This window comes from Nerophis ophidion, linkage group LG20, assembly GCF_033978795.1.
Source record: "Nerophis ophidion isolate RoL-2023_Sa linkage group LG20, RoL_Noph_v1.0, whole genome shotgun sequence".
Taxonomy (NCBI): domain Eukaryota; kingdom Metazoa; phylum Chordata; class Actinopteri; order Syngnathiformes; family Syngnathidae; genus Nerophis; species Nerophis ophidion.
Window position 1 is genome coordinate 8,745,202 of NC_084630.1, and position 25,602 is coordinate 8,770,803.

General features: G+C 41.9%; 1 protein-coding gene across 1 annotated transcript in view; it reads left to right on the top strand.

The window, feature by feature from the left end:
• The window catches only part of LOC133538696 (low-density lipoprotein receptor-like), a 47,410-nt gene extending 21,836 nt beyond the window's left edge, over nucleotides 1-25,574 (top strand). Inside the window, exons 6-18 of the mRNA XM_061880413.1 lie at nucleotides 2,993-3,115; nucleotides 3,268-3,390; nucleotides 3,483-3,611; nucleotides 3,697-3,868; nucleotides 7,278-7,505; nucleotides 7,574-7,692; nucleotides 7,774-7,913; nucleotides 12,854-12,995; nucleotides 13,068-13,220; nucleotides 13,286-13,411; nucleotides 17,107-17,175; nucleotides 17,264-17,424; nucleotides 17,503-25,574. Of these exons, the coding sequence (XP_061736397.1) occupies nucleotides 2,993-3,115; nucleotides 3,268-3,390; nucleotides 3,483-3,611; nucleotides 3,697-3,868; nucleotides 7,278-7,505; nucleotides 7,574-7,692; nucleotides 7,774-7,913; nucleotides 12,854-12,995; nucleotides 13,068-13,220; nucleotides 13,286-13,411; nucleotides 17,107-17,175; nucleotides 17,264-17,424; nucleotides 17,503-17,541 (1,724 nt within the window). The 3' untranslated portion in view covers nucleotides 17,542-25,574. The remainder of the gene's footprint in view (nucleotides 1-2,992; nucleotides 3,116-3,267; nucleotides 3,391-3,482; nucleotides 3,612-3,696; nucleotides 3,869-7,277; nucleotides 7,506-7,573; nucleotides 7,693-7,773; nucleotides 7,914-12,853; nucleotides 12,996-13,067; nucleotides 13,221-13,285; nucleotides 13,412-17,106; nucleotides 17,176-17,263; nucleotides 17,425-17,502) is intronic.
• The last annotated feature ends 28 nt before the right edge of the window (nucleotides 25,575-25,602 follow it).

The following is a 25,602-nucleotide window of genomic DNA, read 5'->3' on the forward strand; positions in this document are numbered from 1 at the left end:
TATCTATTGTACAACCCTTGTGTGTTTTCATTTTTTATTGAAAGAAAAATTATACAATTGATTCTTTTTCTAAACTGAGACTCACTGACTATCTCATTTTCTGTGAAGAACATTTATCAAAATACATATTTAATGACCACGTACCATACACCCCCCTACACATTTCTATTACATATAAGATGTCCGGGTTCACTGGACCCGGGGCTTATAGAAGTGTGGAAATTTATGTTTTGTGTACCACACGCAACACACACACACACATACTCAGCAGGTCTAGACAGGAGGAGGACAGAGTTTAGGTACACAGAACATCAGAGGGTCAAATGTGCGAGAAAATGAGAGCAGACAGTGTTGACAAACAATGTTGCAACCTTGTGTGTGAACCGCAGGTGCCGAAACATAATAATAATAATAATGGATTAGATTTATATCGCGCTTTTCTATTGTTAGATACTCAAAGAAGTGGGAACCCATCATTCATTCACACCTGGTGGTGGTAAGCTACATCTGTGGCCACAGCTGCCCTGGGGTAGACTGACGGAAGCGTGGCTGCCAGTTTGCGCCTACGGCCCCTCCGACCACCACCAATCATTCATCCATCATTCATTCACCAGTGTGAGCGGCACCGGGGGCAAGGGTGAAGTGTCCTGCCCAAGGACACAACGGCAGCGATTTGGATGTCAATAGGTGGGAAGCGAACCTGCAACCCTCAGGTTTCTGGCACGGCCGCTCTACCCACTACGCCATGCCGCCCCCATAAAAGAAGAATCCCTGTGGGATGCAGAAACTGGCAGAGAAATTTTCTGTGCAAGGTTCATATTGTGTAGGTACACAGAACATCGGAGTGTCAAAATGTGCGAGAAAATGAGAGCAGGCAGTGTTGACAGACAATGTTGTAACCTTGTGTGGGAACCGCACGTGCAGAAACTGGCAGAGAAATTTTCCGCGCAACATTTATATTGTTACTCAGCCAGTGTTTGTGGGTCTGATGGACCCATTGCATTTTGTGGCTTTTAATGCCTCACAATCAAACACCTTTATGTTAAAATCCTAAACAGATGCTTACCCCTTGTCCCAATAAACATCTGTTCAGTATTTTAACAGAAACGCTGGCTGAGTAACAACAACATGAACATAACACAAGGGTTCATTTTAAATGTATTTAGCCAATATGGAATAATAATGGGCGCTGCTACTCACTACTCCCCTCACATCCCAGGGGGTGCAAGAAGGGGATGGGTCAAATGCAGAGGGTAATTTCACCACACCTAGTGTGTGTGTGTGACTATCAGTGGTACTTTAACTTTATTTTTATATATAATAGAAAATATAGCCCACACTAAATTGTATATAATTTCTAGTTCATTCCTATAAATTCAGATGTATTCATAATTTTGCACCCTTATACGCAATCATAAAAAAGTAAAGGACCGGATACATTTGAGCTATTTACAATCACGTTTTTATAGATTTATTGTATGTATTTACAATGTTTTTGTCTGTTGCTTACATTCAAACTGTGTTTTAGTTTAGTTTGTTCATCCATCCATGCATCCATCCATCTTCTTCCGCTTATCCAAGGTAGGGTCGCGGGGGCAACAGCCCAAGCAGGGAAACCCAGACTTCCCTTTCCCCAGCCACTTCATCTAGCTCCTCCCGGGGGATCCCGAGGCGTTCCCCGGCCAGCCGGGAGACATAGTCTTCACAACGTGTCCTGGGTCTTCCCCGTGGCCTCCTACCGGTTGGACGTGCCCTAAACACCTCCCTAGGGAGGCGTTCGGGTGGCATCCTGACCAGATGCCCGAACCACCTCATCTGGCTCCTCTCGATGTGGAGGAGCAGCGGCTTTACTTTGAGTTCCTCCCGGATGACAGAGCTTCTCACCCTATCTCTAAGGGCGGAGGAAACTCATTTCGGCCGCTTGTACCCGTGATCTTATCCTTTCGGTCATGACCCAAAGCCCATGACCATAGGTGAGGATGGGAACGTAGATCGACCGGTAAATTGAGAGCTTTGCCTTCCGGCTCAGCTCCTTCTTCACCACAACGGATCGGTACAACGTCCGCATTACTGAAGACGCCGCACCGATCCGCCTGTCGATCTCACGATCCACTCTTCCCCCACTCGTGAACAAGACTCCTAGGTACTTGAACTCCTCCACTTGGGGCAGGGTCTCCTCCCCAACCCGGAGATGGCACTCCACCCTTTTCCGGGAGAGAACCATGGACTCGGATTTGGAGGTGCTGATTCTCATTCCGGCCGCTTCACACTCGGCTGCGAACCGATCCAGTGGGAGCTGAAGATCCCGGCCAGATGAAGCCATCAGGACCACATCATCTGCAAAAAGCAGAGACCTAATCCCGCGGCCACCAAACCGGAACCCCTCAACGCCTTGGCTGCGCCTAGAAATTCTGTCCATAAAAGTTATGAACAGAATCGGTGACAAAGGACAGCCTTGGCGGAGTCCAACCCTCACTGGAAATGTGTTCGACTTACTGCCAGCAATGCGGACCAAGCTCTGGCACTGATCGTACAGGGAGCGGACCGCCACAATAAGACAGTCCGGTACCCCATACTCTCTGAGCACTCCCCATAGGACTTCCCGAGGGACACGGTCGAATGCCTTCTCCAAGTCCACAAAGCACATGTAGACTGGTTGGGCAAACTCCCATGCACCCTCAAGAACCCTGCCGTGAGTATAGAGCTGGTCCACAGTTCCACGACCAGGATGAAAACCACACTGTTCCTCCTGAATCCGAGGTTCGACTATCCGGAGTTTGTTCAAGTGTAGCAAATTACTCTGCTCCCGTCTTTTGTCTTTTCCATGCAGAGATGTTTAACTGGCATATAAGGCGTTCCAATTACATTTTGTACCACCTCCTCTTCCTGAAAAATTGCAAATGTGTTTCATATCACGGAATAAGGAAATACTTCTATTTACTACGTTAAAGTACGATTCCTTTAAAACTTTGTCTAATCCTTTTCTCTTCAGAAAATGCCTGCGACGGCCCGACTCAATTCAAGTGCGGCAGCGGGGAGTGCATCAGCACGGCGAAGTTGTGCGACAAACAGAGAGACTGCCAGGATTGGTCGGATGAGCCGGTCACCGAGTGCAGTAAGTGTTTTTTTTTCCTCCGCTCTATTAGCGCTATTACTGCTAATGGGCTGGAAATTGTGACTGTTATTTGTTTACTAAAGCATCTACTGCGAGTCATGACTGGTCACATGACAACATGTTCATTATTCTGCTTGTGTGGATATCCTCAGACAACAACGAGTGCTCGAGTGGAAATGGCGGCTGCTCCCATGGTTGTATAGATCTAAAGATTGGCTACAGTTGTTCCTGCCCTGCAGGATACATACTTCAGGCGGACAACAAAAACTGTGAAGGTGAGAAGGGTAGAAAATAGTACGGTGGGTCTTTGCGTGTTTCTTCAAAAAAAAAACAATGCAAAAATGCTTCATGTTTGGTCACCTCGCAGACATTGACGAATGTGCAGATCCGGACATCTGCAGTCAGACTTGCATCAATGAGCCCGGCAGCTACAAGTGTGATTGTAAAGAAGGCTTTGCCATGGATCCTGTTGCCAAGACCTGCAAGGCTGAGTCAGGTGAGCACTTTAAAAAACCCGCAACCACACAGTTTTATCCTGGACACCACTCAGTCTTTTTTTCCCGTTCCGTCTCTTCCTCCAGGCACCACACCCACCCTCTATTTCACAAACAGACATGAGGTGAGGAAGATGACGGTGGATCGTAGCGAGTACGTGCGTCTGGTGGGCGGGCTGAAAAACGTAGTAGCTCTGGACATGGACATGCCTAGAGAGATTATCTTCTGGGTGGACCTTGCCCACAAGAAAATCTACAGGTTAGAAAACCTCCTGCTTTATCCCACCAGTGGTCTATATGAGTGTTTTTCAAACACTGTGCTGCGCCGTGGGAGATTGTCTAATTTCACCTATTTGGGTTAAAAATATTTTTTACAAACCAGTAATTACAGTCTGCAAATGATGTGTTGTTGTTGAGTGTCGGTGCTGTCTAGAGCTCTTCCATATCAGTAGGTGGCAGCCGGTAGCTAATTGCTTTGTAGATGTCGGAAACAGCGGGAGGCAGCATGCAGGTAAAAAGGTTTCTAATGCTTAAACCAAAAATAAACAAAAGCTGGGTGCCCCCTAAGAAAAGGCATTGAAGCTTAGGGAAGGCTATGCAGAACTAAACTAAAACTGAACGAGCTACAAAAGTAAACAAATACAGAATGCTGGACGACAGCAAAGACTTACTGTGGAGCAAAGAAGGCGTCCACAATGTACAACCGAACAGGACATGACAATCAACAATGTCCCCACAAAGAAGGATGAAAACAACTGAAATAATCTTGTTTGCTAAAACAAAGTAGATGCGGGAAATATTGCTTAAAGGAAGACATGAAACTGCTACAGTGAAATACCAACAAAAAAATAGAAAAAGCCACCAAAATTAGAGTGCAAGACAAGAAGTAAAACACTACACACAGGAAAACTACAAAAAAGTGAAACTAAGTCATGATGTGATGTGACAAGTGGTGACAGTACACCTACTTTGAGACAAGAGCAATAGTCATGCATGCTTGCTTATGCTTTAAGGTCCATCCATCCATCCATCATCTTCCGCTTATCCGAGGTCGGGTCGCGGGGGCAACAGCCTAAGCAGGGAAACCCAGACTTCCCTCTCCCCAGCCATTTCGTCTAGCTCTTCCCGGGGGATCCCGAGGCGTTCCCAGGCCAGCCGGGAGACATAGTCTTCCCAACGTGTCCTGGGTCTTCCCCGTGGCCTCCTACCGGTTGGACGGGTGGCATCCTGACCAGATGCCCGAACCACCTCATCTGGCTCCTCTCGATGTGAAGGAGCAGCGGCTTTACTTTGAGTTCCTCCCGGATGGCAGAGCTTCTCACCCTATCTCTAAGGGAGAGCCCCGCCACACGGCGGAGGAAACTCATTTCGGCCGCTTGTACCCGTGATCTTATCCTTTCGGTCATGACCCAAAGCTCATGACCATAGGTGAGGATGGGAACGTAGATCGACCGGTAAATTGAGAGCTTTGCCTTCCGGCTCCGCTCCTTCTTCACCACAACGGATCGGTACAACGTCCGCATTACTGAAGACGCCGCACCGATCCGCCTGTCGATCTCACGATCCACTCTTCCCCCACTCGTGAACAAGACTCCTAGGTACTTGAACTCCTCCACTTGGGGTAGGGTCTCCTCCCCAACCCGGAGATGGCATTCCACCCTTTTCCGGGCGAGAACCATAGACTCGGATTTGGAGGTGCTGATTCTCATTCCGGTCGCTTCACACTCGGCTGCGAACCGATCCAGCGAGAGCTGAAGATCCCGGTCAGATGAAGCCATCAGGACCACATCATCTGCAAAAAGCAGAGACCTAATCCTGCGGTCACCAAACCGGAACCCTTCAACGCCTTGACTGCGCCTAAAAATTCTGTCCATAAAAGTTATGAACAGAATCGGTGACAAAGGACAGCCTTGGCGGAGTCCAACCCTCACTGGAAATGTGCTTTAAGGTCATATCCAACAATTGCGACAACCATATTTTACTGTTAAGTGAGTTTCAATATTAAATAATTTCTGCTGCTGGTGTGCCTCCGCATTTTTTCAACGCAAAAAATGTGCCTCGGCTCAAAAAAGGTTGAAAAACACTGGTCTGTATGTTCCCTGTATTGACTATCGTGACCAGTCCAGGGCATAACCCGCCTTTGTCAAAGTCACTTTTGGGGACGTTCCAGTTTACTCATTACTCTGAACAAGATAAGCTGTCGAATGAGTAAATAATTTGTTAAAGAGATGTTAATAAGACATTAAGGATGAGGTCCTTGATTAGAAAAAAACTAGTGTTGCCAGTAAAGAGCGTGTCTCTACCTGCAGTAGGTATCTACCGTATTTTTCGGACTATAAGTCGCAGTTTTTTTTCATAGTTTGGCCGGGGGTGCGACTTATACTCAGGAGCGACTTATGTCTGAAATCATTAACATGTCCTCTAAGTCAGGGGTCACCAACGCGGTGCCCGCGGGCACCAGGTCGCCCGTAAGGAGCAGATGAGTTGCCCGCTGGCCTGTTCTAAAAATAGCTCAAATAGCAGCACCTACCAGTGAGCTGCCTCTTTTTTTAAATTGTATTTATTAACTATCAAGCTGGTCTCGCTTTGCTCGACATTTTTAATTCTAAGAGAGACAAAACTAGAATTTGAAAATCCAAGAAAATACTTGGTCTTCCCTTGTTTAAATAAATTAATTAGTTTTTTTTAATTTGCTTCTTATAACTTTCAGAAAGACAATTTTAGAGAAAAAATACAACCTTAAAAATGATTTTAGGATTTTTAAACACATAAACCTTTTTACCTTTTAAATTCTTTCCCCTTCTTTCCTGACAATTTAAATCAATGTTCAAGTAACTTTATTTTTTTTATTGTAAAGAATAATAAATACATTTTAATTTAATTCTTCATTTTAGTTTCCGTTTTTTTGATCAAGAATATTTGTGAAATATTTCTTCCAACCTATTATGATTAAAATTCAAAAAAAATATTCTGGCAAATCTAGAAAATCTGTAGAATGAAATTTAAATCTTATTTCAAAGTGGATTTTAACCTATTTAAAACATGTCATCAAAATTCTAAAATTTATCTTAATCAGGAAAAATTACTAATGATGTTCCATAGATTATTTTTTTAATTTTTTCAAAAAGATTTGAATTAGCTAGTTTTTCTCTTAATTTTTTCGGTTGAATTTTAAAGAGTCGAAATTGAAGATAAACTGTTTAAAATGTAATTTTCATGTTTTCTCCTCTCATTTAAACCGTTCAATTAAGCGTTTTTTTTTAATCATTTATTCTCTACAAAAAACCTTCCATAAAAGGAAAAAAAATGTACGACGGAATGACAGACAGAAATTCCCCCTTTTTTATATATATATATACACATTTATTTATTAAAGGTAAATTGAGCAAATTGGCTATTTTTGGCAATTTATTTAAATGTGTATCAAACTGGTAGCCCTTCGCATTAATCAGTACCCAAGAAGTAGCTCTTGGTTTCAAAAAAGTTGGTGACCCCTGTTTTAAGTGATATTTTCTTTGTAAAAACTAGCATCTTTATATCTGTTATTGGAGAATAGATTCCTGTTTGTAGAGTAGCTGAAAATGAGCTTCCCCTACTTGAAAGTCCAGCAGCCGCCACTGGTGTTTGTTTGTGTTGACATGGACTAATAAGACTATTCATCCTCACAGCTCTAGGTTAGACACGGCCGCCAATTCCTCCCAACATACCGTAGTGATCGGCGATGGAATGAAGGACCCAGAAGGCCTTGCAGTGGACTGGATCCATGGCAACATCTACTGGACTGACAGTTCCTTGCACTGCATCTCCGTGGCAACGACAGAGGGCAGCAAGAGGAAGACGCTGATCACAGAAAACCTGCAGAAGCCAAGAGCCATCACAGTGGATCCAATCAACAAGTACATATCTTCTTATGAGCTTAATTAAGGGGCTGACTGTCTTTCTAACCTCCATGTCTTCACGGCAGCTTCATGTACTGGACTGACTGGGGTGAGGAGGCAAGGATAGAGAGGAGTGGTTTAAATGGAGCCGACCGCATCGTCTTGGTAAAGGACAACATTGTGTGGCCTAACGGAATCACCCTTGGTAATCCCGTCTCCGTCAGTTAGTTTTATGAAACAACTTGAATAACCAGTGGAACGTTGACGTCTTTCTTGGTGTGGACAGACATGGTCAACCAGCGACTCTACTGGGTGGACTCAAAGTTGCACACGCTCTCCAGTGTAGATGTGAACGGAGGGACGAGACACACTCTCATCTTCAATAAAGAAAAACTTTCACACCCGCTCTCCCTGACTGTCTTCGAGGTGAGTGACACCCTTTTAAAGCCACAATCAGTACGTGGCCATGCACTAAATTAGACCGACTTCTTAAATAGTTTGGCACTAAATTAGCCTCTAACATATGTTTAAGATGAAGTAGATCACCTCGACTTGGTCATTTGAAAAGTAGTTGGCCTGCTGAAAGAGTGTCGGCATCCCTGATCTAAGGCACTGGTTCTTAACCTTGTTGGAGGTACCGAACCCCACCAGTTTCAAATGCGCATTCACCGAACCCTTCTTTAGTGAAAAAAAAAACAAACAAAATATTTCAAATTCAAGACAAATATATATGTTTTTTTTTACTTGTGCACAAAATGAACCGTGCATGAACATCACCTTGTTCAAAGAAAAAAAAACAACACAGAGCATGAACTCACAACAAATTACACACTTGCAAATTTGTCATGTTCTGTTTAGGGGTGTAACGGTACGTGTATTTGTATCGAACCGTTTCGGTACGGGGGTTTCGGTTCGGTTCGGAGGTGTACCGAACAGGTACATGCTAGCAGCTAGCAGGCTAGGTCAACATGTTAAAGCCTGAGATGGAAGACCCTCCTGCCTCGTTAAAGATTTCCCGTTTGGGAACACCTTGGCTGCGCGACACAACAATGGAGGACGGAGGTTTGCTAAGATTGTTTAGCAGCTGCTTCTGACAACACGTCAAACATGTATTGCGGTATAGCTCGGTTGGTAGAGTGGCCGTGCCAGCAACTTGAGGGTTGCAGGTTCGATTCCCGCTTCCACCATCCTAGTCACTGCCGTTGTGTCCTTGAGCAAGACACTTTACCCACCTGCTCCCAGTGCCACCCACACTGGTTTAAATGTAACTTAGATATTAGGTTTCACTATGTAAAGCGCTTTGAGTCACTTGAGAAAAGCGCTATATAAATATAATTCACTTCACCTTTCCTGCTTCCAGCTCCCATAGTGTCTCCCTTGCGCACGCAACCCTTCATTCTACCCGGCAGTGGGTCTCCACAGCTCCGGACTCCAGGGTAAATGAAGAGTCCAGCTATTAGTTGCAAATCGTGGCTTTATTGAAGTCTTGCACACAGCCAATCCAACAGAACACCAGCCGCACTCGTGCTAAGGTCCCTCACCTCCCTCGCTCACACACTGACTGACGCCACATGCGTCATATAAAAAAGGGCCACACACACACGCTACTCTCATAACACAGTGGTTCTCAACCTTTTTTCAGTGATGTACCCCCTGTGAACATTTTTTTGATTCAAGTACCCCCTAATCAGAGCAAAGCATTTTTGGTTGAAAAAAAGATAAATAAGTAAAGTACAGCACTATGTCATCAGTTTCTGATTTATTAAATTGTATAACAGTGCAAAATATTGCTCATTTGTAGTGGTCTTTCTTGAACTATTTGGGAAAAAAAGGTATAAAAATAACTAAAAACTTGTTGAAAAATAAACAAAAATTTCTACACATAGAAGTAATCATCAACTTAAAGTGCCCTCTTTGAGGATTGTAATAGAGATCCATCTGGATTCATGAACTTAATTCTAAACATTTCTTCAGAAATGTTTAACATCAATATTTATGGAACATGTCCACAAAAAACGGCGGGCGGTGTTGATGAACGTGGACTCTGACTTAAACAAGTTGAAAAACATATTGGGGTGTTACCATTTAGTGGTCAATTGTACGGAATATGTACTGTACTGTGCAATCTACTAATAAAAGTCTCAATCAATCAATCAAAAAAAGCACTTTGAATGTAGAAAAGTTTTGTTAAGAAACCATTCTGAGCCTTAACTTATTTAGTTTTTATTTTATATGGTATATATGTATTAACCCTGGCAATGGAGCCTGTGTGTATATGTATGTTATGCCATTGTTTACAAATTTGGTAAATAAATAACCAAAAAAATTTACATTTTGTTGTTTTCTTACTATACCGAAAATGAACCGAACCGTGACCTCTGAACCGAGGTACGTACCGAAACGAAATGTTTGTGTACCGTTACACCCCTAGTTCTGTTAGTTTAAGACCCTTTTTAGTTCCTGTTTACGCTCCATTATTTTGTCACCATGACGACTGATTAGTTCACCTGTACTCATTTGGACTCACGCACCTGATTTGTTTAGGACTCACGCACCTGTGTTAATCATGTCACTATTATTTAAGCTTATAGTTGCCAGGCAGTGGGCCTGGCATCATTGTTGCGCCATGCTGTGTTCACTCTGGTTATGTATCACTCTGTTCATTTCCTTCCAAGTAAGTTTTGTTTATTCATGTCACGTTTAGCGAGTCTTTTGTTTCATATCCACAGTTTTGCCTTTGTGGTTAGAAAAATGTTGATTTTGTGTGTACATTGAAAGTACTTTGGGTTTTGTTACCTTTGTATTCGGATGTGGTGTTCATGACTAACTTTCATTTATGTAACTTCTTGCCAACAAATTAATTTGTTCGGAAGAATATTATAGTAGTCAGTGTGAATGAGGACATTTAATAGACCGCACAGTGTAGACTTTGTTTGTTTGTTGTAATTAGTTTGAATTTTAGGCAGCTTTAAAAGAAAGCCACACATCCCACATGGGTGTGCCTGTGTGCGCAATGAACTATTTCAATTGGGAATGTTCTGATTTTACCGATTACCCATGAGTGAGAAGGGCCGATACCAATACCGATGCTGCTGCAACGTGGTGTTACAGTATCTACACTTCTTAAACATGACTAAGCACTTATTTCTTTGTGTTATTTCAAGCATACTTGCCAACCATTCCCGATTTTTTCCGGGAGACTCCAGAATTTCAGTGCCCCTCCCGAAAATTTCCCGGGACAACCATCTTCCTGAATTTCTCCCGATTTCCACCCGGACAACAACATAGGGGGCATGCCTTAAAGCAGGTGTAGGGAACCTATGGTTCTAGAGCCAGATGTGGCTCTTTTGAAGACTGCATGTGGCTCTCAGATAAATCTTAGCTGACATTGCTTAACACGATAAGTAATGAATAATTCCGCTGGTAATCACAGTGTCAAAAATAACGTTCAAAATATAAAACATTGTCATGCATTTTCATCCATCCATCCGGTTTCTACCGCACCTGTTCAGGAAGTCGCATTAATGGTAAGAAGTATTTTATTTATTGTTGGTTGGCCTCAGAATAACAATGTTATTAAAAAGAATAAGAGACTTCTTATACTCTAAAAATGTTTGTCTTTCTTAAAAATGCACGCATGTAGTGTTTAAAAAATTAATAAATAAAATAAAAAAAAATTAATAAATAAAATAAAAATGATATGACTCTCACGAAGAGACTTTTAAAAATATTTGGTTTGTATGGCTCTCTCAGCCAAAAAGGTTCCCGACCCCTGCCTTAAAGGCACTGACTTCAACGTCCTCTAAAACCTGTCGTCACGTCCAATTGTCCTCCATACAAACAGCCAGTCGGCCCAATCATATAATATATGCGGCTTTTACAGACACACATAAGTGAATGCAATGCATACTTGTTCAACAGCCATACAGGTCACACTGTGGGTGGCCGTATAAACAACTCAAACACTGTTACAAAAATGCACCACACTGCGAACCCACACCAAACAAGAATGACAAACACATTTAGGGAGAACATCCACTCCGTAACACAACAGAACAAATACCCAGAACCCCTTGCAGTACTAACTGTTCCGGGACGCTACAAGATACACCCCCGCTACCACCAACCTCACCCCTCACCTCCAACTCAAACCCGCCCCCACCCCCATCTCCCGAATTCAGGCCTCAAGGTTGGCAAGTATGATTTCAACGGTTGGCTTAGCTATTAGCATTGCTGCTCCTGGCTTGCTTTTGGTGTGTAATAGGGCTGTGAATCTTTGGGTGTCCCACGATTCGATTCAATATCGATTTTTTTTCCCGATTCGATTCTCGATTCAAAAACGCAATTTTTCCAATTCAAAACAATTCTGTATTCATTCAATACATAGGATTTCAGCAGGATCTACCCCAGTCTGCTGACTTGCTAGCAGAGTAGTAGATTTAAAAAAAAAAAAAAGCTTTTATAATTGTAAAGGACAATGTTTTATCAACTGATTGCAATAATGTAAATTTGTTTTAACTATTAAACGAACCAAAAATATGACTTTGATCTTTGTGAAAACATTGGACACAGTGTGTTGTCAAGCTTATGAGATGCGATGCAAGTGTAAGCCACTGTAACACTATTGTTTTTATTTTTATTTTCATTAATGTCTAATGATAATGTCAGTGAGGGATTTTTAATCACTGCTATGCTGGAATTATAATTAATTTTGATACTGTTGTTGATAATATTCATTTTTGTTTCATTACTTTTGGTTTGTTCTGTGTCGTGTTTGTGTCTCCTCTCAATTGCTCTGTTTGTTGCAGTGTTGCTGGGTCAGGTTTAGTTTTGGAATTGGATTGCATTGTTATGGTATTGCTTTAGTGGTTTGTTGGATTGATTAAAATAAAAAAAATAAAAAAAAATAAAAATCGATTTTTTTAAAAATGAGAATCGATTCTGAATCGCACAACGTAAACGATTCGATTCGTATTCAAATCGATTTTTTCCCCACACCCCTAGTGTGTAACATGTTTACAATTGTATTCCAATGATAACGTTACTTAATAATGATACTTAAGATAATAAGAAATGCAGTTTATCTGCTGTAGTGTAATGCCCGCAGCTAAAAGCAACTGCGTGAGAACATATACTCCAATATCACGATTTAGTCATTTTCTATATCGCACAGAGACAAATCCGCGATATATTGAGTATATCGATATATCGCCCAGGCCTACCTTGAACCTTGATATTGTAAGCTAATCTGGTTGAGCACGACTAAGGTTATTCCAGGCTCAGACTACACAGCAGTTTGGGTCAATGATGTAAATTCCTCAAAAAGAAGCAAACGGTGATGAAGATGTGTTTTTATTTTAAAACAGGACAAAGTATTTTGGACGGACACAAGCAACAGTGCAGTTTACAGCGCTAGCCGTAAGACGGGAGGGGACATTACGGAGCTGGCAAGAGACCTGGAGCAGCCCGAGGACATCGTGCTCTACCACAACCTCAAGCAACCGAGCGGTACAAGAACGTTTGCACAATTTGGGTTCTAGCCAACAGTCATCACATTTGTTGTACGGTTCCCTGTCTTAGGTCGCAACTGGTGCACAGAGAGCAACAATATTAACGGAGGCTGCGAGTTCTTGTGCCTTCCTGCCCCGGTCATTAACCAAAACTCTCCGAAATACACCTGTGCCTGCCCGGACCACATGACCATGGCGCCTGACATGAGAAAATGTGTGGCAGGTAGAGTCCCACAGCACGTGCCGCTGAAGATAAACAGCTACTAACTCTTGTTTTTCCCGGTTCAGCGGCGCCGCCTGCTTTAAGTAACAACAGTGATCCAGACAACCACGCTGTGACGAAAACCCCAATCACGACTACCTCAATCATGCAGCCTCAGAAGCCCAACATCTCTTCCTCACTACTGCCTTCAGGTACAGCTCAAATCAATATATGCCCATGGATGTTCTCAATCATCCAAGTCGTTGTATTCTCGGGGCATTTAATCGATTGCGAGTGGATATTTTGGTTTGACTTAGAAGTGGAGCGGGGGCGTGGCCTGCGGGCATGCAGCAAGGGGGTGTGGCAGGATAGGCCTCGAAGTCAGCGACAGGTGCGTCGATGGCGCACCTGGGCCTTGTTATCTAATCACCTGTTGCTCTGTAGAAGCAGCACACCGGGAGGAGAGAGGTTGTTGGAGAGGGAGCCAGAGAAGGACACACGTACAGAGACATGCCGGACTGAAAAGTCCAAGTACAGTGGGGCAAAAAAGTATTTAGTCAGCCACCGATTGTGCAAGCTCTCCCACTTAAAATGAGGACAGAGGTCTGTAGTTTTCATCATAGGTACACTTCAACTGTGAGAGACAGAATGTGAAAAACAAATCCAGGAATTCAGATAGTAGGAATTTTAAAGAATTTATTTGTAAATTATGGTGGAAAATAAGTATTTGGTCAACCATTCAAAGCTCTCACTGATGGAAGGAGGTTTTGGCTCAAAATCTCACAATAAATGGCCCCATTCATTCTTTCCTTAACACGGATCAATCGTCCTGTCCCCTTAGCAGAAAAACAGCCCCAAAGCATGATGTTTCCACCCCCATGCTTCACAGTAGGATTGGTGTTCTTGGGATGAAACTCAGTATTCTTCTTCCTCCAAACAAAAAGTTCTATATGACATTCTCCCAATCCTCTGCTGTATCATCCATGTATCCATTTTGGTGTAAACTCAACTTGTCGTGTTTGGAGGAAGAAGAATACTGAGTTGCATCCCAAGAACACCATACCTACTGTGAAGCATGGGGGTGGAAACATCATGCTTTGGGGCTGTTTTTCTGCTAAGGGGACAGGACAATTGATCCGTGTTAAGGAAAGAATGAATGGGGCCATGTATCGTGAGATTTTCAGCCAAAACCTCCTTCCATCAGTGAGAGCTTTGAATGGTTGACCAAATAATTATTTTCCACCATAATTTACAAATAAATTCTTTAAAATTCCTACAATGCGAATTCCTGGATTTTTTTTCCACATTCTGTCTCTCACAGTTGAAGTGTACCTATGATGACAATTACAGACCTCTGTCATAATTTTAAGTGGGAGAACTTGCACAATCGGTGGCTGACTAAATATTTTTTTGCCCCACTGTATATATTGCTGGAAAGCAATCCCCACATGGTTGCATGCGAATAAAAACTGTCTTTGGAAGAATGAAAGGGGCTCGTCTGGGGATGCTTGGTGGTCAGGAGGAGCCACTGGAAGAGAACCCCACAAATGGGCGCCAAATTGTGGGGCATCTCCAGGAGAGCCTGTTTCATTCTTCCAAAAACAGTTTTTATTCGCACGCAACCATGTAGGGATTGCTTTCCAGCAATATAAACTTGGGCTTTTCAGTCAGGCGTGTCTCCGTACGTGTGCCTTTCTCTGGTCCCCACTCTAAGAACCTCTCTCCTCCCGGTGTGCTGCTTATACAGAGCGACAGGTGATTAGATAACAAGGCCCAGGTGGGCCATCTACAAACCTGTCGCCGATTTGGAGGCCGGTCCTGGCACGCCCCGCCTCGCTGCAGGCCCTCAGGCCACGCCCCTCTCCACAATGACGTTTTGCCTCTCATCCAAGTAGGCTTCATCTGTTCATGCTCATTGACTTAGATTGGTCAGATCTCGTCTTAGATTGGTCACATCTCGTCTCAGACTTAGATTGGTCAGATCTCGTCTTAGACTTAGATTGGTCAGATCTCGTCTTAGATTGGTCAGATCTCGTCTCAGACTTAGATTGGTCAGATTTCGTCTCAGACTTAGATTGGTCAGATGTAGTCTCAGACTTACATTGGTCAGATCTAGTCTTAGACTGGTCAGATAACATGGCCCAGTTGGGCCATCTACGCGCCTGTCGCTGACTTCGAGGCTGGTCCTGGCACACCCCGCCTCGCTGCAGGCCCGCAGGCCACGGCCCCCTCCACAAAGACGTTTCGCCTCTCATCCAAGTAGGCTTCTTCAGTTCATGCTCATTGACTTATATTGGTCAGATCTCATCTTAGCCTTAGATTGGTTAGATCTCGTTTTAGACTTAGACTGGTCAGATCTAGTCTTAGACTTTAATTGGTCATATCTTGTCTTAGACTTCGATTGGTCAGATCTAGTCTTAGACTTAGATTGGTCAGATCTCGTCTCAGACTTAGATTGGTCATATCTAGTCTTAGACTTAGATTGGTCAGATCTCGTCTTAGACTTAGATTGGTCAGATCTCATCTTTGACTTAGATTGGTCAGATCTTGTCTTAGACTTAGATTGGTCAGATCTTGTCTTAGACTTAGATTGGTCAGATCTCGTCTCAGACTTAGATTGGTCAGATCTCATCTTAGACTTAGATTGGTCAGATCTCTAGATTGGTCAGATCTCATCTTTGACTTAGATTGGTCGGATCTCGTCTTAGACTTAGATTGGTCAGATCTTGTCTTAGACTTAGATTGGTCAGATCTCGTCTCAGACTTAGATTGGTCAGATCTCATCTTAGACTTAGATTGGTCAGATCTCTAGATTGGTCAGATCTCATCTTTGACTTAGATTGGTCAGATCTAGTCTTTGACTTAGATTGGTCAGATCTTGTCTTAGACTTAGATTGGTCAGATCTCGTCTCAGACTTAGATTGGTCAGATCTCATCTTAGACTTAGATTGGTCAGATCTCTAGATTGGTCAGATCTCATCTTTGACTTAGATTGGTCAGATCTAGTCTTAGACTTAGATTGGTCGGATCTAGTCTTAGACTTAGATTGGTCAGATCTTGTCTTAGACTTAGATTGGTCAGATCTCGTCTCAGACTTAGATTGGTCAGATCTCATCTTAGACTTAGATTGGTCAGATCTCTAGATTGGTCAGATCTCATCCTTGACTTAGATTGGTCAGATCTTGTCTTAGACTTAGATTGGTCAGATCTCGTCTCAGACTTAGATTGGTCATATCTAGTCTCAGACTTAGATTGGTCAAATCTCATCTTAGACTTAGATTGGTCAGATCTCATCTTTGACTTAGATTGGTAAGATATTGTCTTAGACTTAGATTGGTCAGATCTCATCTTAGACTTAGATTGGTTTGATCTCGTCTCAGACTTAGATTGGTCAGATCTAGTCTTAGACTGGTCAGATCTCGTTTATTGTAGCGTCCCAGAAGAGTTAGTGCTGCAAGGGGTTCTGGGTATTTATTGTGTTTATGTTGTGTTACGGTGCGGAAGTTCTCCCGAAATGTTGTTTGGTGTGGGTTCACAGTGTGGCGCATATTTGTAACAGTCTTAAAGTTGTTTATACGGCCACCCTCAGTGTGACCTGTATGGCTGTTGACCAAGTATTCTTTGCATTCACTAGTGTGTGTGAAAAGCCGTGGATATGTGATTGGCCCGGTACGCAAAGGCATTGCCTTTAAGGTTTATTGGCGCTCTGTACTCCTCCCTACGTCCGTGTACCACTCCATACAGCGGCGTTTTTTAAAAAATCATAAACTTTACTTTTTGAAACCAATACCGATGATTTCCCTTATTACATTTTAAAGCATTTATCGGCCGATAACATCGGCAGTCCGATATTACCGGACATCTCTACTTCAGATTATAACAAAACATGTTCTGTGTACTTTTCCAGCCAACAGACATGTGCCCGCAAAGGCCGAGTCGTCTCACCCTGCTCCCCTCTACATTGCAATTCCAATCGGTAATTTTCAACATTCTACAACTCACTTGATTCCATTCTGTTTATCCTGACTTTTCATTCAAATCTCTTTGTCCCATCTTGCTTCCAGTGGTCATGATCTTGCTGGTGTTTGGCGCAGCGTTGCTATGGAGACACTGGCGACAGAGGAACACCAACACCATCCACTTTCTCAATCCTGTTTATCAGAAGACCGTAGAGGACGAGGAGCACATCGGCAGAAACAACACGGAAGGCTACGTGTATCCTCAGGTAAATCTTAACGCCATCCACCCTGCCGATACTGAATGTCATCGCTAAAATATCCCGTTCATTTTTCCTTTTTTGCAGAGACAAATCCTTAGAATGGAGGACATTGATGTGGCTTAATGGACCCTGAACAAGTGACAACCAAAACTAAGGCTATTTTTTTTTCTATTTTCTACTTCAATCTTCCAAAGAAGCCATAGTTTACATCTACGGATTGTATGAATGAATGAATGCCACCATGTCAAACCTCAACATGTCTTCGGAATCAAAAGGTTTAGAAGATGATGCTTTTACTCGCACTGATCTTGTCTGAATGTACCAAAACCGTTTGCTGCATATTTATTATTATCTAGCACCAACGTGTAACTTAATGGTGGTGAGCAGATGATTGACACATGAAGTGGGTTACACACGTAAAGGAAATTAGGCCGTTGTTGTCTCGGTTTTTCCCCTTTCAATCAAAGACCGCAAACACCTTATGTCTTATAAGATTGTTCTATGGTATGCGGTTTGTTAAGAGTGCCCTTATAAATGGCTCCAAAACGGGTAGGGCCAAAAATATATTTAACAAAAATATTGCACAGGGTTAAAGGCCTATTGAAATGACATTTTCTTATTTAAACGGGGATAGCAGGTCCGTTCTATGTGTCATACTTGATCATTTCGCGATATTGCCATATTTTTGCTGAAAGGATTTAGTAGAGAACATCGACGATAAAGTTCGCTACTTTTGGTCGCTGATAAAAAAGCCTTGCCTTTACCGGAAGTAGCAGACGATGTGCGCGTGACGTCACGGGTTGTAGGGCTCCTCACATCCTCACATTGTTTATAATGTGAGCCTCCATCAGCGAGAGCTATTCGGACCGGGAAAGCGACAATTTCCCCATTAATTTGAGCGAGGATGAAAGATTTGTGGATGAGGAAATTTAGAGTGAAGGTGTAGAAAAAAGAAGAAAAAAGGCGATTGCAGTGAGAGCGATTCAGATGTTTTTAGACACATTTACTAGAATAACTCTGGGAAATCCTTTATCTGCCTATTGTGTTGCTAGGGTTTTAGAGCGGTAAATAGTACCTGATGGTCGAAGGGGTGTGGAGGGAAGTCACGAAGCTGCAGCAGGACAGAAGCTCCGCTGATCTCCAGTAGGAGGCGACTTATTACCACAATTTTCTCACCGAAAACTGCCGGTTGACATGTAGTCGGGATCCATGTTCGCTTGACCGCTCTGATCCATAGTAAAGCTTCACCTCCGGGAATTTTAGACAAGGAAACACTGTGTGTTTGCGTGACTAAAGGCTAAAAGCTTCCCACCTCCATCTTTCTACTTTGACTTCTCCATTATTAATTGGACAAATTGCAAAAGATTCAGCACCACAGATGTCCAGAATACTGTGTAATTATGCGATGAACAGAGACGACTTGGTGCTGGGCTAATAAGTCCCCTACAAACAATAACGTCACAAACACGCGTCATCATTCCGCGACGTTTTCAACAGGAAACTCCGCGGGAAATTTAAAAGTGTAATTTAGTAAACTAAAAAGGCCGTATTGGCATGTGTTGCAATGTTAATATTTCATCATTGATATATAAACTATCAGACTGCGTGGTCGGTAGTAGTGGGTTTCAGTAGGCCTTTAAAATTTACGACCAAAACTTTTCATGTCTGTTGGAAAGTCAAAACTTGAGTCATCACTCCGTAAACTCTGATGTGGTAGGAAAGTAGCCAGTCAGGAAGTTAAAAAAGAATCAGGAATACTTTCAGAAAGTTCTCACCTCTATCTCACTCGGTACATTATCAGGGTTTCTGCAGGTCATTAAAAATGAAGGCCTTAAATATGTTCAGAGTCATTAAAAGAAACTAATGTGGTGAAATTAAACAAGTGGACGAGTAAAGGCTGGCAAAATGGTGATTAATTTCTTTGGCGTGACCAACAAAGCATACTGCAAAAAGTCAGTGTTCGAAAACAAGAAAAAAAAATACAAAAATGAGGGGTATTTTATTTGAACTAAGCAAAATTATTTGCCAATAGAACAAGAAAATTTGGCTTGTCAAGACTTTCCAAAACAAGTAAAATTAAAGCTGCAAGCAGCGTTGGTCGGGTGCACCTTTAGCTGCTGCCGCCGTGTCCCGAGTCCCAATCTTAGTCAGACCTACATAGAAGTTTTTGTTTCATCACTCTACGACATTCCTAACAGAATTTACAGGCAGTTTTGTCAGTTTTTTTCCCTAGGGGGAGCTAGAGCACAATTTTCATTTTTGGGGTTTGGTTTTTTTATTGGATGGCAATTTTCACCAGTCCTGATGTGTGTGTGTAAAATTTGGTGAGTTTTGAAGCATGTTAAGGGGGTCAAATTACAGATTGGCGTTTCTGGATGTTGTTGATAAAGGGCTTTCACTTGGCATTGTATAGCTTTAACTTGCACTTTGAAGCATGTTAAGGGGGTCAAATTAGGGTGCGGAGGTGCGAGCGCGCCTTTGGCTGCTGCCCCCGAGACCCACGGTAGAAAACGCCTTGGTGCCACTATTTAATGCATTGTGAAAGTAATGCAGTTGTTGTATTGAAGTGAAAATATCAAGCTTCCTGTTGATTTTTGCTAAAGTATGTTAATTATTCAAATGTAGGTCTAAGTGACACCTACATAGTGGTTTTTGTTTCATGTCTCTCTGACATTCCTACCGGTAGTTTTCTTCCTAGGAGCAGTTTGTCTGTGTTGAATTCCTAGGGGGCGCTAGAGCACAATTTTGAGTTTTGGGGTTTGTTTTTTTCATTAGATCGCAATTTCTGCCAGTCCTGATGTGTGTGCCAAGTTTGGTGAGTTTTGAAGCATTTTAAGGGGGTCAAATTACAGCTCAAAGAGGCAAAAATAGCATTTTTTGCGAAAATTTTGCTTTGGAAGCGTTTTTGCAAAATTTCCGTTGATTTTAGGTATAGGAGTTTCTAATGGGGAACCTAGGTCTAAGTCAGTTCTACATAGAGGATTTTGTTTCATGTCTCTATGACATTCCTAACGGAAGTTATAAGCAGTCTGTTTTTCTGTTCTTCCTAGGGGGCGCTAGCGCGCAATTTTGAATTTTCTGGTTTGGGTGCCTAATATGTTGGGAAGGCATTCCCGACCGACGCGTGTGTCAAATTTGGTGAGTTTTGAAGCATGTTAAGGGGGTCAAAATACAGCGCATAGGCGAGTATAGGTGCAGAAGAAAGAAAGAATAATAAAATACAGCAGATTCAATAGGGCGGACCCTAATTAGTTAACCTCAACAAACCCAAAAATACCTTAAAATAAGTATCTTCTCATTTATAAGAAGTGCACTTTTCTTGGTAGGAAAAAAAAAAAGAGACCTTTTTGCTCAATATGTTGAAAAGTATTCTTAAATGAAGTAAATGCTAGTGCCATTATATTGACATAATGATATGTGCTCGGCCTTATGATTTTTTTTTTCATGCTTGAAGTAAGAAATTATTACTTAAAACAAAATAGTTTTATACTCGTGAGTGTTGATGACACAGCTTTGCAACATTCTAGTTCCAAGCATGTTTTACTCAATATAGGTCATAAAATATTGTAATATCTTACTCAGATAATTTAGGACCAAAACCCTTGAAACAAGTAAAAAACTAACATAAAATCTGCTTAGTGAGAATAATTGTCTTATTGAACAGAAAATAAGCAAATGACACCCTTATTTGAGATATTTAATCTTACTTAGATTTCAGTTTTTGCAGTGCAAATTCTGCTGTTAACTTGTAACTGCTGCTACCACTACAGAAAAATAAATAAATACAAATACATTTTCCGAATAAACAGTCTTCTGAGCCAAATCTAATCCGTCAGATAGTTTTTTGATTGATTGATTCTTTTATTAGTAGATTGCACAGTTCAGTACATATTCCGTACAATTGACCACTAAATGGTAACACCCCAATAAGTTTTTCAACTTGTTTAAGTCGGGGTCCACGTTCATCAATTCATGGTATAGTTAATATGAACTTTTCAACTGTTCAAAATTATCCTCGTCAAAATTCTTACAATTGTATCTTCACTGACAATTGTGAGCTTATGGCCACGTATAAGAACTTCCGTATTTTTCGGAGTATAAGTCGCACCTGCCGAAAATGCATAATAAAGAATGAAAAAAACACATAAGTGTAAGTCGCTGTTATAATATTATTATTAGTATCTCAGATTTTGAAAATGTGTGTACAAGCCTTAAGACCGTCCAATGATTGTATGAAACGTGACTTAAGAAGCCGATTAGTTGCACAAAAGCAACTGAAAAAGCCAGATTGTCTTGCAGTGCTCTCAGACTAGTAACTGTGGTAGTTGGCACCCCCTTAGCTTTAGCGGCCACATTTCCAAAGAATAACCCTCCTTATATAAAAGAAGCGTTGTACTTTTTTTTTTTTTTTAATGATTTGGCTGCAAAAATGTTAGTCTGTTTCAAGCTTTTTCAACTAAACTGGTCTGGCGTCACTTTGGCCCGTGGGCCGCTTGTTCAATAGACATTCCCCAAGCTCTTTACCCCTGCACTGATGGCTTTAATGAATGTTAAGGTTGCAAATACTTGGTTAAAAAATTTTTAAAAACGTGTCTGGTACAAAATGGGCCGAGCTACTAAAATCGAAATAACATGCAAAACAATACAATTGTGTGTACAATTAGTGGGCGTGTTTGGTGTGATCTGCTAAGACTGCATGTTAAAGTTAAAGTACCAATGATTGTCAGACACACACTAAAGTGGTGAAATATTCTCTGCATTTGACCCATCGCCCTTGATCACCCCCTGGGAGGTGAGGGGAGCAGTGAGCAGCAGCGGTGGCCACGCCCGGGGAATCATTTTTGGTGATTTAACCCCCAATTCCAACCCTTGATGCTGAGTACCAAGCTGGGAGGTAATGGCTCCCATTTTTATAGTCTTTGGTATGACTCCACCGGGGTTTGAACTCACATCCTAACCGATCTCAGGGCGGATACTCTAACCACTAGGCCAGTAGTACACTTAAATGGGACGGCGTGGCGCAGTGGGGAGAGTGGCCGTGCGCAACCCGAGCGTCCCTGGTTCAATTCCCACCTAGTACCAACCTCGTCACGTCCGTTGTGTCCTGAGCAAGACACTTCACCCTTGCTCCTGATGGGTGCTGGTTGGCGCCTTGCATGGCAGCTCCCTCCATCAGTGTGTGAATGTGTGTGTGAATGGGTAAATGTGGAAGTAGTGTCAAAGCGCTTTGAGTACCTTGAAGGTAGAAAAGCGCTATACAAGTACAACCCATTTATCATTTATTTATTTAAATGTGTACTACTGGTATTATGTGTCCATAGAAACACTAATTTCTCCCACATTCATGTTTATTATGCTCTTCAACAAGCACGTGTCATTAATATTGACCAACTGCTCTGCAATATAGAATCACAACTATTTTTAATTAGCCCCCTAAGTCATCCAGGAGTTTTAACATGATGAAATAATATTGCTGAAAAGACGATATGTTATGTTTTAATTTCAGTTGACTAGGGGTGTGGGGAAAAAATCGATTCGAATATGTTGTGCGATTCAGAATCGATTATTTTTTATTTTAATCCATCCATCCATCCATCCATCCATCATCTTCTGCTTATCCGAGGTCGGGTCGCGGGGGCAGCAGCCTAAGCAGGGAAGCCCAGACTTCCCTCTCCCCAGCCACTTCGTCTAGCTCTTCCCGGGGGATCCCGAGGCGTTCCCAGGCCAGCCGGGAGACATAGTCTTCCCAACGTGTCCTGGGTCTTCCCCGTGGCCTCCTACCGGTTGGACGTGCCCTAAACACCTCCCTAGGGAGGCGTTCGGGTGGCATCCTGACCAGATGCCCGAACCACCTCATCTGGCTCTTCTCCATGTGGAGGAGCAGCGGCTTTACTTTGAGTTCCTCCCGGATGGCAGAGCTTCTCACCCTATCTCTAAAGGAGAGCCCCGCCACACGGCGGAGGAAACTAATTTCGGCCGCTTGTACCCGTGATCTTATCCTTTCCGTCATGACCCAAAGCTCATGACCATAGGTGAGGATGGGAACGTAGATCGACCGGTAAATTGAGAGCTTTGCCTTCCGGCTCAGCTCCTTCTTCACCACAACGGATCTATACAAAGTCCGCATTACTGAAGACGCCGCACCGATCCGCCTGTCGATCTCACGATCCACTCTTCCCCCACTCGTGAACAAGACTCCTAGGTACTTGTACTCCTCCACTTGGGGCAGGGTCTCCTCCCCAACCCGGAGATGGCACTCCACCCTTTTATTTTAATCAATTTTTTTTATTTTTTTAATCAATCTAACAAACCACTACACAGCAATACCATAACAATGCAATCCAATTCCAAAACCGAACCTGACCCAGCGACACTCAGAACTGCAATAAACAGAGCAATTGAGAGGAGACACAAACACGACACAGAACAAACCAAAAGTAGTGAAACAAAAATGAATATTATCAACAACAGTATCAATATTAGTTATAATTTCAGCATAGCAGTGATTAAAAATCCCTCATTGACATTATCATTAGACATTTATAAAAATAATAAAAAAGAACAATAGTGTCACAGTGGCTTACACTTGCTTCGCATCTCATAAGCTTGACAACACACTGTGTCCAATGTTTTCACAAAGATAAAATAAGTCATATTTTTGGTTCGTTTGATAGTTAAAACAAATTTACATTATTGCAATCAGTTGATAACTCATTGTCCTTTACAATTATAAAAGCTTTTTATAAAAAATCTCCTACTCTGCTTGCATGTCAGCAGACTGGTGTAGATCCTGCTGAAATCCTATGTATCGAATGAATACAGAATCGCGTTGAATCGAAAAAAAATCGATACATTATCGAATCATGACCCCAAGAATCGATATCGAATCGAATCGTGGGACACCCACAGATTCGCAGCCCTACAGTTGACCCACAAAAGATTCTGTGTCTTTGCAGCATGATCCTCTTCTTTTCCACAGCCATTTATTTTTAATTTATTTTAGATATCCGACACACTAAATAAAAGATGCAAACTGGCGCACGCAGAACGGTTTTAGATTTGATAAATCACTTTGCACGAGCTTAATAATTATATTTGCATGTTATCCTACTTTTGTGGGCTTTCTGATGAGCAGCATATATTCTGTGCATATTCACAATCCTCTGCCAAGACCTTTTGATTGATTGATTGATTGATTGACACTTTTATTAGTAGATTGCACAGTACAGTACATATTCCGTACAATTGACCACTAAATGGTAACACCCGAGTAAGTTTTTCAACTTGTTTAAGTCGGGGTCCATGTTAATCAATTCATGGTATAGTAGACCTTAGTACATCAGGCCCATTGTGTGCTGACTTCCGTGAGACAAACCTAACAGGTGGTTTTTATTGCAAACTGTCAAAGCTGCTGAATTTCTCGTTATCAACAAATATGAAGAACGTGTTTGAAATGAAGATTTGTCTTTGTAAATAGACTGTCAATGGAAACAAGCGGTGGAAGATGGATGGATGTATTGTAAACGTTCACTTTGCTGCCTTTTCTCCATGTGTTGTGAATCGGGGAAATGTCGTGTATATCTTGCTATTATTTATTCACAAAGTGGATAGCGGAGATGTTGTTGATTTGCTGTGGTGTGGCTCAAAATATAGAAGCAGTCAAATAAGCCCAATGTGATTCATATCCGAGCTACATTAATATTGTTGTTGTTTTTTTCATTTTAAAAGTCCTTTATCTTTTTATTGCCACTGCTCCATTTTATATATATATATATATATATATATATATATACACTTTTTTTATTGTATTGAGGTAGGCTACGAATAAAACAGAATTAAAAAAAAATCTATTATATACAGTAAAAATAATTAAATATATATTTTTCGAGTAACAAGACAGCTTAAATGAAAAAGACTTTAAATAATGATATAATTATAAATGGTATATTGGTGTTAATTCAGTCCAACTTTCACACTGTGCAGCTGATGTTTATTATATTTGTCATAATTGTACATGATGTTTTGTAGACAAAACGCTTTGTTTTTTTACATGTCTTTTTTTTTGTGAGGACAATCACGTAATTTATTCTGCATCTTGTTTGTTACTTGAGTACCACTTTGTTTTCACTGTGAAATAAAATGCACATAAAAATGGAGTGTTGTTGAAGAATGTGTGTTTCTTTG